At 37.2% G+C, this 14647-nt stretch overlaps 1 protein-coding gene across 1 annotated transcript in view; it reads left to right on the top strand.

Annotated features, from left to right (window-relative positions):
• DOCK4 (dedicator of cytokinesis 4) overlaps positions 1 to 14647 on the top strand; it is a 262203-nt gene that overhangs the window by 88157 nt on the left and 159399 nt on the right. Inside the window, exons 2-5 of the mRNA XM_075147683.1 lie at positions 8789 to 8872; positions 9885 to 9925; positions 12366 to 12421; positions 14378 to 14474. Coding sequence (XP_075003784.1) covers positions 8789 to 8872; positions 9885 to 9925; positions 12366 to 12421; positions 14378 to 14474 — 278 coding nt within the window. The remainder of the gene's footprint in view (positions 1 to 8788; positions 8873 to 9884; positions 9926 to 12365; positions 12422 to 14377; positions 14475 to 14647) is intronic.

Raw genomic sequence — 14647 nt, forward strand, 5'->3', positions numbered from 1 at the left:
TATCATTTTAACGTAATCTACTTTTTTCCACTTACTCCTTTCTACTAGCTGGATTTTCAAGCGGTTGCTGTTTCCAAGTAATGAAGGAAAATGACACTTAATCCACACTTACTGTTCAAGATGGCAGTCTTACTGCATCGATATTGAATCTGTAGCTCTACATTAGAGAATTGTAACTGAGACCAGTTGGTTGAACTGCATGTAGACTGGTTCCTTTATTATAATTTGATTGAATGCATGAAATCTATACCCGATTGTACTGAGTCCACCTCGCCTTCTACAGTGATGCCCTGACAGGTTTTACACTGACATTCCTTCTCTGTAGAGAAGGAGACTCCTGAGCAAATTCAGAGGGAGGAGCTGTATCATCTATTCATAGGCTCTAAGGTGTCCTAGATTTTCTAGACTTGTAAAGACCTGTTTGTTTTATTTTCTTTTTACTTTTAAATTCCTGGTTCCAGAACTAATGCAAATCAAGAAATTGCTCTTAGCAAGGACGAGATGTAGACATAACAAGATGAAGCAGGAGTTGAAGAAATATAAAGGGCTTAACCAGCTATTTGCTAGAAGAAGAAAAACAGTTAATGAAATCTCATACCTGCAAGGACAGGGACCCTGGTGGTACATGCTGAATTATTCCAGTTTTGGTGTTCTAGATTGGCAACCATTCTCAACAGCAAATAGGTGCCATCACTTGTTACTTTTAGTGCTCCTTTCTGAGATATAGTGCCTAATAGTTAGGGTACCCAAAGGAAAGAGTTAGCAAAAATGTTTGCAGGTATTGGGAGAACCGATCAAGCTATTATCAAAGAGATGATAAAGTTCCTGCCCGTAGCTGAGATGCAGGATGAGGAGAGCTTGACAAAGGTTCAGACAGTCATACTAAACTGATTATCTATGTTAGAATTGTCGTATGGTTTTTGGCAGCATTGTAATCAGGGATTTGAAAGTGATTACCTTGCTGAATTCAAATGTTGAGACCAGCACAGGAGGGAATACAGTCTGCTGCAGCTCTGTGTCCTTCGTGTATTTCGGACATTTGCCTTATCTGTATAGGTAGCTGGTGCTATTAGCAGTAGGAATTCCAGATGATTTTGTTTTGTTTTTCAGACAAGTGAAGAACAGTTGTATATAAGTATTACGCTTTATATAGTATTTTCAAAGCTTGGACATTGATACAGACTTTTTTGATAATTTTTTGATGTGTCTTGAGGTATTTTCATGAATAGCTTGTTCAATACATGGTTCTTATTAGGAAAATTCCACGCAAGCACTCATCTCTTAAGAACAATTGACTGCTGCAGATGAGCAGCACTTTAGATGTTCAAAAGCCACACGTGGCTCAGGAGTCCTGGACTGTCATCATCTGAGCTATATGTTTGATCCTTTTAATTGTGGTGTACATACACAGGCGAGAGAACTCGCATTCTTTCATTTCAGTACAAAATTTGAGAGTGTTTATCCTCAGTAATCTGCAAGAGATTTAAGGATCATTTCTGTTATTGAAACTAACATTCATATATATTGTGTTTATTGAAAGGAGATTAGATTGATTCCATCCCCACCCCCTCTCCGCTTTTCTATCACTGTCTTCATTAGCTTGTTTTTGGTTTGCAGCAAGCCTCCTAGGGTATCTGTAGGCAGCACAATGCATTACTGAACAGATGCCCAAATTAACTCGTGTATTAGAAGCATGAGCATGTAGCTATGTTATCATGCCACTCCATCCAGATCAATTCATATGTAGGCAAAGCTCAGTGCACGTGATGGCCTTTTACAGTAAACTTGGGCCATTCTGCATTAGCAAAGTTGTATGCCTCTGTGTGTTTATGCTTCTAAAAATTCTGCCTATGTAGAAATCTAAAAAGGTTCTTCAGCTTCTTTTGAGGACAAAAAGCTTCATCCTGGAAAAGGTACAGCTAAGGTGCAGAGAGGGTGACAAGAGATGGCTTATTCAAACTTTCCCACAAGAACAAGGAGACACGAAATGGAATTTTACGTGGCACTGTAAAACAAAAGGAAGACGTTTTTTCCATGAAGCATATTTAAACTGGAAAACTTACTGTGAGTTTGTGAACACTGACATTATGATGCATGTAAAGCCTGGTTAGGCAAATGCATAGAAGAAAAATCCATCAATGGTTGTTGAACACAGAAATACCATGGCTGGCCACAAAATACTGAGAGCTGTACCGCTGGATGCTTGCATTGCTTGCCAGTGATCAGTAGCTTCAGACATGAGTTTACAAACAATATTCTGGGTAGAGTCCTGGGTCTGATTTTTTTTTTTTTAATGGCTGTCCTGATGACGTGCTCTCTCTAATGTTGCATTTTCTGCAGCTGCTTACAGTGCCAGATTTCTGTTGTGTTTGCTATCCATTAGTACATATCAAAGGATAGTTTTTTACATTTCTGCCATAAAGACCACTGAATTGGAGCCTTCCTCAAAGGTAATATATACTCATCATTACCCATCAGCTAAAAAACTGCGTTAAACCAAGCTCAATTTTTTATTATAAAGGAAAAATGCAACAGTAAATCATTGTTTTAACTAATATAACAACTTTAAAATGTTAGAAGCTCCCTGATTTCATTTATTACAGTGTTTTTTGATTATTTTTTCAACTGTTGAATAGAAAAGAAACCCCTTGAAATGGTTGTACCTGAAAGTCTCAATCTGGTGAAAGAATGGCACTTTAAGTGCAGAATAAAAACTTTAAAAATTGCTTTTGACGCCAAGAGGACCTGATTTCAATTATAGCAGATAATATCTGGAATCAGTAATAGCTTCTGCTCATCTTTTAGGAGGAAAGGAACAACAATGTCTGCCTCATTAGTTCTTATATGCAGATGTCCATTTATTTCAGGCATAAAAATTTTAAGAATATAACCCTAAGCAAAAATTTGAAGTGGGCCACCCACCCCTGTTACCAGCTAATCAATTCCTTTTCTATCAGAGCATCTTGCTCCCCATCAAAACCAGTCCCTCTGACACAGTGTTCCCACCCTCCAAATCTGTTATTTTCCAGTGTGTTTCTACCACATTTCTGTGTGGTTCATATGCTACCTCTGATAGTTGGAGCATCATGGCTTAGAGCATTGAACTGGAGTCTATTTTTTTACTCCAGCATTTAGCATGCACAATATGGCCAAGTAATTATTAAAGTAATTTACATTTTTCTACCCCACATCCTTTTCCCCCCTCCTCTTTCTTTGATTGAAGGACTGTTTTTTATTATGTGAAACCTGAGTCTGCTATTGTGGTACAAATGCTCATTTTTGAGGTATTAGTAGTTGCTGTAGATGTTGCTTCTACTGCTATTGATTCCTTTATATGTGGGGGTGTATGTCCTGCTACTCAGCCAGGAACTGCAGTGTACTGCGTGTCTCCTTTCATAGTGTTGAGCTTAATTTTAACTTGTGACAGGGAAGCGTCCTGAGCACCATATCACGTTGCACCCTTTGTGAGGAGACATTTTCATCTTATAAACAAAAAGTCAAGCCAGCCATGAAACCCAGCATGAAACCCAGTCCTTGGTGAGTCTCAAATGCATCTTTATAAAGCTAAATCACATGTAAGATTTGAATGCCCTAGTTGCAAGTAGAAAAAGAATCTTGTTTTATTTTTTAGAATAGCAATGCTATCTGTCTCCAGATGAGCAGAAGGTGAGTTCCTGCACCAAAAAACTTTAGTTTAGGCTTTAATTAAGACCTTGATCTTTTTATACACCAAGTGCTTGCATATGTAAAACTGTCCAACAGTGAGCACAGGCAGGCAGTGATTTGCATGAGAGCAGAAAGATGAAGTTTCTTTTGAGAAGCTGAACATAAGAGCTCCATCAGATTACTCCTTCTCTTTCCTCTTTTTCCTAATTGCAATGCTGTTCTGATAGGAAGGTAAGGATTGGAAACCTCTTTCCAATTATTCACACATGTCCTTATAGTGAAAAACTTTGTGAAAAACATAGAAAGGATGTCTTGTAAGGTCTTATGTCATATTCTTGATTGAATTGACTCTGTTCTATTGAAATGTAGAAGAAGAATATTAAGAAAATATTAGCACATTTGATTAATTTTAGCAGTTAATCACAGGCAGGTAACTTAACTGGTTTTCTCTGAAAGGTTCTTCTCTTTCTGATTATCTCTCCATAGTTCTCTCGGAAATGGGTTGTTTCATAACTTGGGATTCACTGCACCTGTGATACCCTAAAAATTTTAAGCTGGGAGTTAAACCCAAAGCTGCTTTAATATTGTATGTCACTGTAGTTCTCACCATATGATTTCACCTCCTGTATGGATTAGGTTTTTGTGTCCTGTGAGTTGTCTTGCTTTCTTATCCTCTTGACTACCCTTTGGCAGCAAGAAAATATTTAATAATGCCAGCCGGCTGCTGTATTTGAACTCAGTTTCTAAAACACTTATGAGAATATATTCTCCTACAAACTTTTATTGTGGAGTTCCACATTTCTCTTGTGGCTGAGAAGTGATTGAAGAGGACATCAATCACTATGCCTGTGCTTGAAACACAAACAGGACATTTACATGACCTTCAGGTACTACAATGACAAAAAAATGTATCTAGATGTAAGTGCTTTTGATACTTAGCTTCTTGGGGACATGCATGTGGACAGCGCATCTGCAAAGGCTGCAGATATTGGTAGGTGATACTCAGAGTGGATTTCTCCTGTCAGTCCTCCTTTTCTAAGGTCTCTGCTATCCAGTTGCAATGGAAGTGAGAGAAGGTGATAACCACACCAGCTGCTGTTGTTATAAGAATGAAAATAGGGCATATTTGATGCACATAGAATCATAGAATCATTAAGGTTGGAAAAGACCTCTAAGATCGTCGAGTCCAACCGTCAACCCAACACACCATGCCCACTACACCATGTCCCTAAGGGCCTCATCTACATGTCTTTGAAATACCTCCAGGGATGGTGACTCCACCACTTCCCTGGGCAGCCTGTTCCAAGGCCTGATCACTCTTTCAGTAAAGAAATTTCTCCTAATGTCCAATCTGAACCTCCCTTGGCGCAACTTGAGGCCATTTCCTCTCGTCCTATCGCTAGTTACTTGGGAGAAGAGACCAACACCCACCTCGCTACAACCTCCTTTCAGGTAGTTGTAGAGCGCGATGAGGTCTCCCCTCAGCCTCCTCTTCTCCAGGCTAAACAGTCCCAGTTCCCTCAGCCGCTCCTCATAAGACTTGTGCTCCAGGCCCTTCACCAGCTTCGTTGCCCTCCTCTGGACACACTCCAGCACCTCAATGTCCTTCTTGTAGTGAGGGGCCCAAAACTGAACACAGGATTCGAGGTGCGGCCTCACTAGTGCCGAGTACAGGGGCACGATCACCTCCCTACTCCTGCTGGCCACACTATTTCTGATACAGGCCAGGATGCCATTGGCCTTCTTGGCCACCTGGGCACACTGCCGGCTCATGTTCAGCCGGCTGTCAGTCAGTACCCCCAGGTCCTTTTCCTCTGGGCAGCTTTCCAGCCACTCTTGCCCAAGCCTGTAGCGTTGCCTGGGGTTGTTGTGGCTGAAGTGCAGGACCCGGCACTTGGCCTTGCTGAACCTCATACAGTTGTTCACATGGTTCGGTGAATGCTGTATATATAAAAAGTCCAGTTCTAGGAGTATGATGAATTGTGTACTGCTCTCAAGTTAGGTTGAGAACACCTTAAGCCACTGAAGAATAATTAATTATGTATTTACTACTACTAGGAGGAAGAATTAAGGAGCATCTGCAAAGTGTTGCAAAACAATGTGGTCATTAGAGGAAAGGGCAAGAGTTTCAGTACATCAAATTTATGTACATCATGGCTTGGTTAAGAACCCTGTATCCTAGCTGAACTGCTGAATCCTGGGATCTTCTCTGGTGGAACTGTAACTACCTCTTTCCATGACTTCATCGTTGTCCTCCCTGTAGCCCTATGTATATACCCCACAGATAAACTAAAAAGACATGAATAGCCACTTTCTGTCTCGGTCCTAATTCTGTAACATGACTTGATTAGTAGAAAGTTAGCTGAGTAAATATTTGTGTGATAAGTTTATCTGTGGATTCCGGTGCTTTGCTTTAAATTCTCTGCAGCTCTGCAGTGCACTTTCTTTTGTTTTGAGTGGCATTGCTAAAGACCACGGGCTGCCTGTTTTGAGCCTGATCTTACTGCAAGACCTCTACAAGAATCCAGCCAAAGTGGATCAGGTGAATGTGCTGGCTCAGTGGTACAGGTGATGCCCTCATTTCTTTCTTTCTTTTTCTGTTACTCTGCAGGCTATCCTTCTAGAAGATACTTCAAGGTATAATTTTTTTCTTCCATATGTGCTCTAAAACGAATTCTAGCTATTTTCTACATTGTGTCAGATTTCAATCTTTTTTTGTCCTAAAAGTTTTTTTTAAACTTCTCTTAAAAAAAAGAAAAAAGAAAAGAAAAAAGATCTTTAACAGATCTAGTAACTAAGTATTAAAAACTGAATGTCACAGCAAAGTCAGATCATAACAATGTGACATTACATATTGGCTCATAAGGAGAAAATTACTGTCATTCTTTTTATCTCATGGAATTTAAAAATAAGACATCTCACAAGTGTAATAACACACCAGGGTTTGGTTTGGTTTTGCATGCTGTTTCTGTTAATTCCTTACTTTTCTTTCAGTGGCTGTAGGTGCTATTTTGGCAGGCTTCATAATTCAGTTTTGCTTCTTGCAAGCTAGAAAGGTGACCAGAATGACTCCTGTCATTCCAGTACCACAGAGGAATTTAGATATACATTCTATTGATATTCAGGGAGTTTTGTTTTTATTTTACTCTGTTCATAGTAAATAACCTGTTTAAATTTTTAGATCTTTGTATAACCATTAATTGAAAAATTCTCACTTTTCAACTCTGAGACAAACTTTTTCAATGTACAAATGCTGTCTTGCAACTAAACCTCTTAAAAAATGGTGTAATTGATCGTGGTGGGGGAACCAAAGTAGCTCTTTTTATTTCATAATACTTATCTCAGGGTATTTTAGTTCTGTGTAAATACCGTGGAGAGTAGGAGGAGCACCAAAATGAATAGAAATTCATTCAATACGCATGCTCAATGCTACAAATACTGGTCACATGTTTTATCAAACTTTTGGGGGCTGACCAGGCACATAATCTCACAGGTTTTTTTCAAAGGGATAAATAAAGACCATGGATTAAGCACGGTGATGATTTAGCGATGATTGAAATGATGATTGAATTCAGTGAATTTTGAAACCTTCAGATTCTGAAGAAAGATTTGGCAAAAATATACTTTTTGTACATTTTTATACATGCCATCCTATAGTATAAACCATATCCTGTTGGTTTACTCTTAAAATCTGGAACTTTCTGGCGAAGAGTCACAAATGAATTTTCAGTTTTCGTGGTTGCTGACAGCTAATCTCTCCTGCTGCCTTCGATGAACAATGTGACAAGCACAGGCGGTGGATGACAGCTTATATTGTGTTTGAGCGTAGTCTCTGTCTGTGGCAGGAGAGACCTCCGACAGCAGGCAAGAGCTGCCAGAATGGATTGTTGTGACTCAAAATCTTGCAGGTCCTTTGGTGGAACAGTAGTTACTTTATATGCATATCTGCACCCATGGGGTTTCCTTTTGGCTTTTACATGTGAAGATTTGTTTTTATGCCTCTGAGTTGGTGTTTTCTTTACTTTGCTGTGAGATTTGGGTTTTCCTATCTAGATGGATAGATATTTAATAGCAGCAAGACTGCTGTTAGTACACTAAGTAATTTTGTGCATCCTGCCCTGCTGGTATTGGTAGAAGGCTGTTTTCCTCTTCAGCTTCAAAATTAAGCTCCAAAAAAATATTACAATACAGAGAATCAAAATCACTATTGCTTGGTCTCATGGCCTGAATTAGGCAATATTTTAATTCAGACTTTCAAGTACAGTAAGCACAGGGTTGAATAGCTGAATTGCTATCTAGCATGTGAATGGATTTTTAGCATTTGTAGGAATAAGCATTTTGAGTGGCTTTTGAGTATTACATTTTGGTTCTGAGTGAAAAAAATAGCTGGCTATTTTTTAAGCACTAAAAATATAAGACTTAAAATTTGACCATTGTAAGTATTTGAGAACATCACTGCTCTGGTGGACATTTTGTTTCTGAGGCGTGTTTTACCTCCAGCAAGGGAAGCCCATTTCTGTAGCTCTTGTCCCAGCCTGAGCTCATGACCTGGGCTTCACTGGCTTCAGGGAGGCTGCAGGGGAGACTGTGTGTGCACTTAACGTATTTTAGAGAACAGCACGCTTTACTGGTCTCCACCCCCTAACCATTTCCTCACATTTGGGATTATATAGAGTGTTGGGTCTATAGCATCCATTAAGCAAATGTGAAATAAGGTTTTCCTTTTGTGGCATGTGGGTGGTATGGATGGCAACAAAAATATTGGCACTTTCAGCTTGCAAAATCCTGAGGTCTGATACATGTTAGTGTGAGCATTTGGAATAAAACAGTTTCTGTCCTTCGGGATAGTTATGGTCTAACTAACAGTGTTCTCCAGTACAAGCTCTCCATTCATGTATAGTAGGTCTGCAAGTGTTTCGGGTTTTTTCCAAGTCCTGTATTTTAAGTTTTCTGCTCTTAAAAGTGGCTTAACCTTTGATTCTTTCTACAGCTTATTGAATTTCAGTAAGACTGTTTGTTCTAACACTTAACTTCCCCTGTTAATATTCTATTTTTGTTAACAATAGGAATAATGATTTATATTTTAATGTTGTAAATAATTGAAACTTATCATCTTTTTCAGTAATAGCTGGTTTTCGAGGGACAGTCCCACATGGCCTATCACTGGAGATTGGAGACACCGTTCAAATATTAGAAAAATGTGATGGTGAGTTTACAGGTTGGAATTCCAGTGATAATGAAGTTTCGTATACTGTTGATTCGAACCTCCTTACTATTCATTTATTTTCTTAAACTAACACATTTTTGAAGTCAATAACATAACACATTCTGGCCTCTTCATTTTTTTCACAATTCCAATGAGCTCTAATCCCTATAATAATGAATTTGCAGTTCATTCTTTTCATTTAATCTCTCTGTTTAGTAAACATTCATAGAGGATAACAGTTAAAACAGCAAGGAGTTCTCATTGTGATTCTTCTGCTTTATTGGTATTTCCAAGGGAAGCCTGGCTGCCATCAAAACCCTTTCAAATGAATTCAAATTCATAAGTTTAAATCTTAAAGCAGTGTAAACATTCTCTTCTGCCTCTGTTCTGAGGTAGATAATACAAATACGATTTTAGCAAATGTCCATTACTAGTGTAAGAGAAATAAAGTTGCATTTTTTTCATAATCTGCCTCCTTAATACATTACCTAAGACTTGTCTGTCAATATGATTTTTTTATTATTTAGGACTATATAGGCATTTTTTGGTTTCATATCAGGATTATATACTGTTAACCTTGTGAGAAATTTTCTTACAGAAGGCATAGGATCTGTTCTTTTGAATCAGGTATATTATGAATTTCGTATAGTAATGTGGTTGATAGATTTAGAACATGAACTCCAAAAATTATCTGTAAATGTTTACAGTGAATATGAAACCATTTCCCTTTCGTCTGGTGTGGTGTATAGCGCAAAATATACCTGGGTTACATTGTTAGAAACATTTGGGGATACAGGGTTAAAGAGTAATTCCTGAAATTCTGTGAATTAAGTCATCTGAATATGAGCTGGTTTAAACAAAATACCTGTTATTGTATGGAAATTCTTTTAAATGAGTGCAGTCTGACAGCACTGTGTAATTGTCATATCTGTCCAAAACGGAAAGATGAAATCTGTTTTACATATGGAAATTATTTGCATACTTTAAAAAACAAAATGTTCTTTCTTCACAGGATGGTACAGAGGATTTGCCTTAAAAAACCCCAATGTTAAGGTAAAGGTCAATTGCAGTTTTGCATTCTTTGTCAGAAATGTGTATTTACTTTTTAAAAGTTTATAGTCTCCATGTAAGTATATGATATTTAATCTTAAAAGAAAACTAGAGCTTAGTACTAAGTATATTATTGATATTGCTTTAATTAGATTTGGACATGGATTACACTTCTGAAATGCTCCTATGTATTAGCATGATACACTTTACAAATCTGAGGCTCTGTTGAATTTTCTTTTACTTCTGTTTTTTACATTGTGAACTCAGAGGAAGCTAAGCTGAAGGGAAAAGGCTACTGAGAATACAAATTGTAAATACTGTTGGAAAAGTTGGTTAGACTGTGCCTATTTTTCTTGATGTTATGAATTAATTTAGAGCAGCCAGTGGAGACAGCTATTTTATAGAAGCCACATGCAGAGTATCAATTGAATAAAAGATATGTATTTTCATGTAAAATATATGGTTTATTTTGTTTTTCTTTGATGTGTAGTCTTTGATTTCCATATAGTATAGCTGATAGTACTCTAAACCAGACTTCACTGATTTTTTTTTCTGCATTCAGACATGAAATATTATGAAATTCATATTTCAGTGTTTGTTCATGTTGAATATGTTTAAGCTTTACCTATCTTATTTGTCTTTCTATTTTCTTAATCTCTCCTGTTGACTTGCCTCTGTGACTGTAAAGTTTTTGGTTTTCATATGGGAAACCATTTCAAGATTTCCTTTTTTTTCTCAACACAGTGCTAGAGTTTTTAGTCTTATTAAAGACATTGAAGAAAGATCTTAAACCATCTGTGGCTCCTTTAACCCACATTGTAAGCTTCGCTCTTTTTTTTCCTCTCTTCATTTCCAAGCCTCTTCAGCTGCAAAATAAGGCAAATATAAGTTAATTTCAAAAGTTTCTAGGGGGCTCATATCATAAGTCTTTGGCATTTTGTGCCTGGGCCTGCAGTCTCTGCTCACATAAATTTCTTTTTCTTTATATGGAAGGTCAATGTGAACAATAAATTTAGCCACAGAGTCTAATCTGATGTTTACTACTTTGACCTCATTGATATATATTGCAATTTGATTTACAAGACATGAGCAGTTGGGATTTTTTATTGCACCTTCTGTGTCTTTTGTTGCAATTTTCACCACATGCTTGCTGTCAGTCTTGCTTTGTGGTCTGTCAAATGTGTTGATAGAAGTTATGAGTAGGTTTTCTAAACATGACTTGATGTGTGAAGAAATGAGATACATATTTTCTGCTTTCCTAGTGTGAATGCAAACAGTTTTCCGAATTGGATTTTTGAAGGGAGTCTCTCTGAAAGTAAAATAATAAGAGCACCTTGTAACTCCACTTGTTATCGGTATTGCTCTGTCAAGATTCTTCCCGTATTATTCTGCCAGCTTTGACACTCAAAGAAATCATCTGTGGCAGCTGGTCTGCAGTAAGCGTGCATATGCAGCCATCCTGTTTTCTGGCACATCATTACAAGTGCAAGGCTGTCCATCTTACAGTCCTTGGGAGATGCTCTCCTGAACTACTTTACATTACAGAGGAATAGGAGCATTTACAAGGGCACTTGCCTCTATGTAGTAGATGTGTTTTCGTCAAAGGTCTAACGTCTGTGTTAAAAGAAAATGGGGCACCATCATCACAAAGGAAAGCCGTATGCAGCTGTGCTTATTATAAAGAGAATGTATATGTATTTTCCCTCACTGCATTATGTAACGAGCTGTAGCGTATTACATTCCCAGCTAGAAGCTTGAAGCTGAGTTGCTTTGTTTTGCTTATCGTGCTGATTTATGAAAGTTAGTGCCCTGTTAGAGCAGTATGACTGTTGCAGCAATGCTGTCCATTCAAAAGAACAGTGAAGAGCCCTTAAATAACTAGAAAAGGACCACTCCTGTCAGGACACTGAGGCTCTTTGGTAGGCATCTACCACAGCTTTCCCGTGCACTGCAGGGCATAGTAGCCACCAAATAAAACTTTATTTTGACTTTTTTTATGAACTTAACCTAACTTTATTTTTATTGAACTTTGGTAACTTTATTTTGCTTTATTTTGAAAATCCCTAACTGAAGATACTATTTTTAAGATGCTGTTGGTAAGACGTTACCCCCCACAGTGGGTCCATTTCTTGTCAAGGTGGGAATAATTAATAAAAACATCTAGAATAAGTGAGCTCTCAAGCAGTCTTCTACATGTTCTACACATGTTTATCTTCTAATTTTCTGAAGTATTGAAGGGTTTAAACTGCTGAATATGGCATTTTAGTTTCCGTTAGATCTATACTGAGTATATATTGCATTCTTTTTTTATGCATGTTTTTTGGTAATTATTTGGAGGACTTTTAATTCAGCATGCATTTGCATATTAAATGGTACTAAATGGTACTCCAAACTCATGTAGAGGGAGTTTTTTTGTTTTTACCTAAACTATTTTATTTTTCAGGGCATATTTCCATCCAACTACATTCACTTGAAAAATGCGTGTGTTAAGAACAAAGGGTAGGTGAAATGTTCTGGACTCAAATATTTAAACATGGTCAGTTACTTGTACCAAAGATCTTTTGCTTATAAGCTAAAGTGGTGATTTCATTATTCATTATTGTAATATCCTAACTTCAGCTTACTGCCACAGGTCTTGAAATGGTTGTCCTTAGCTAACCTGATACTCCTGCATGGTCATAAAATTGGAGTGATGTATTCTGAAAAGACATGAAGCACAATTGGGAATATCAGTCTATGTTGTATAGAGGAAAGAGAAAACAATTGCATATTTTCACTTCCTGTTGTTAAGTTTGGCTTGAAAAAGGTATTGCCTTAATTAGAAGAAGTTATTCTGTACAGAAGCTGACTATTGACCCGCTGTTTAAAATTAGTTGTTTTCTTTGAGGACAGCAGCAGTCCCATGGCAGACAGCTGGCATTTTACAAAAAAATGGTAAAATAATATGTCAGTTCAATGGCAAAAGATTTCACTAAAACTGTAAATGAATAGAGATATTTTTCCTTTACTTGAGCCAATATTTATTGTTGACAACAACTGATCTCTTTCATTTTTAGAAGAGTTAATAAAAACCAGAACAATTGGTTAAAATGAGTTTAAAAATTTTGTTTTGGAACTCAAATGTTCTGACTAAAAGAAATGCTGATTTCAATTTTTTTTAGATGTAATACTTACCTCAACAGTATAATTTTAAAAATTTTTTATTTGTCAATGATCTTAGTTCAACACAGTTTTTTCCAAAGTTTTACTTTATTTGGAAGCATTCACATTGTATCATTTATTTAGATTTATTAATAGAGAACTGATACATAACAGTTTGAAACCTGTTTAGGTAAAGACATTTCTCATCATAATGGATGGATGCCTAAACATCAGGTGTAGGTGACCTTTATTTTGGGAGCATGACTGAATGAGTAGAAGGTCCTTGATTCATGATGGGTAAAAATAATCATGAAGACTGTAATCATATTTAAAAAAAAAAAATCGTCTCATTCCTACAGGTGAAAATGGCTCCATATTACTGTTAAACACTGTTGTTTGCTATGGAGTTCAAGCCACATGTGGTTTGTCATGCCCGAGGATCCCTTCTCCTTTAAAAGTCGTTGTGGATAAAACTGAAGTTTCAGTGAAATAAAATTGTTGTAAACCATCACAACAAAACGAAGCTTAAAGATGGAATAATTTTTGTTAGCAGACACCATGACAGTACTTGCAGGGAGTTCAATCTTTGTTGCCTCTATTTTCTTCGTTAGTCTGTGTTTCCCATTCAGGCCATGTGCCCTACAGCGCATCATGGCCAGGGGCTGTCACATTGTTATGTTAACTTGATAAGAGAGAAATGATATAATGAGAAAAGTAATCCAGGCATGACTGCAAACCTTTGAGATATACTGTGTGTGAGAACGAAGTGATAGTGATGATAGGTGTAAAGTGATGGTGTGGTGGAGAGTTTGGTCTTGACCAAGCCAACCCAGCTTTTTCTTGGCCAGCATCAAATAGGCAAGAACTCGCTCATGCTGTACTAGTTTTCTTTTGAGTTTTTATATCCTCTTTCAGTTGAAGGAATGGCATTTTCTGTCTTATTTCTATAAACAGAGATGTAAGAAAGAGCGGCAACAACCACTGGTTTGGAGTCTAAGCTAAAGCTGCAAAATCCCTTTGGAAACCGTGGAAATTATTCTGCTATGAAAGTAGTTTTTGACATGCTTATCGCATAGTAAAAAACTCACCTTGACTTCTCTAGGACCAAGACTTTCCATGGGGATTAAACTATTTTCACCCAATATTTTTCCATGGGGATTAAATGAAATATACAAATAAAAAATGTCATGGGCTGAAGGAGCACCCATGTAGGTTGATAGGCATCACTGTTGGCAGGAGGAAATCTTTATGTTAGTAACTGTAATGGGATTTGTAATGCTTGTATAATACCATGTGTTCTTCTGCACGTTACAGACAATTTGAAATGGTTATTCCAACAGAAGATTCTGTTATTACAGAAATGACATCAACTTTAAGAGACTGGGGAACGATGTGGAAACAACTCTATGTGGTAAGTACCCTGAATAATGTTGCTTTGATTTAATGCCAACTCAAAAGACACACTGTTGTTTAGATGCTGTAGTTTAATTTAAGTATATATTTCAGAAAAAAGCATTCAGTTTGGTTTTTAACTGTTCTAATTATGACCTAAATACATCTCTTAATTTGTTCCAGTCATTGACT

This window comes from Calonectris borealis, chromosome 1, assembly GCF_964195595.1.
Source record: "Calonectris borealis chromosome 1, bCalBor7.hap1.2, whole genome shotgun sequence".
Taxonomy (NCBI): Eukaryota; Metazoa; Chordata; class Aves; order Procellariiformes; family Procellariidae; genus Calonectris; species Calonectris borealis.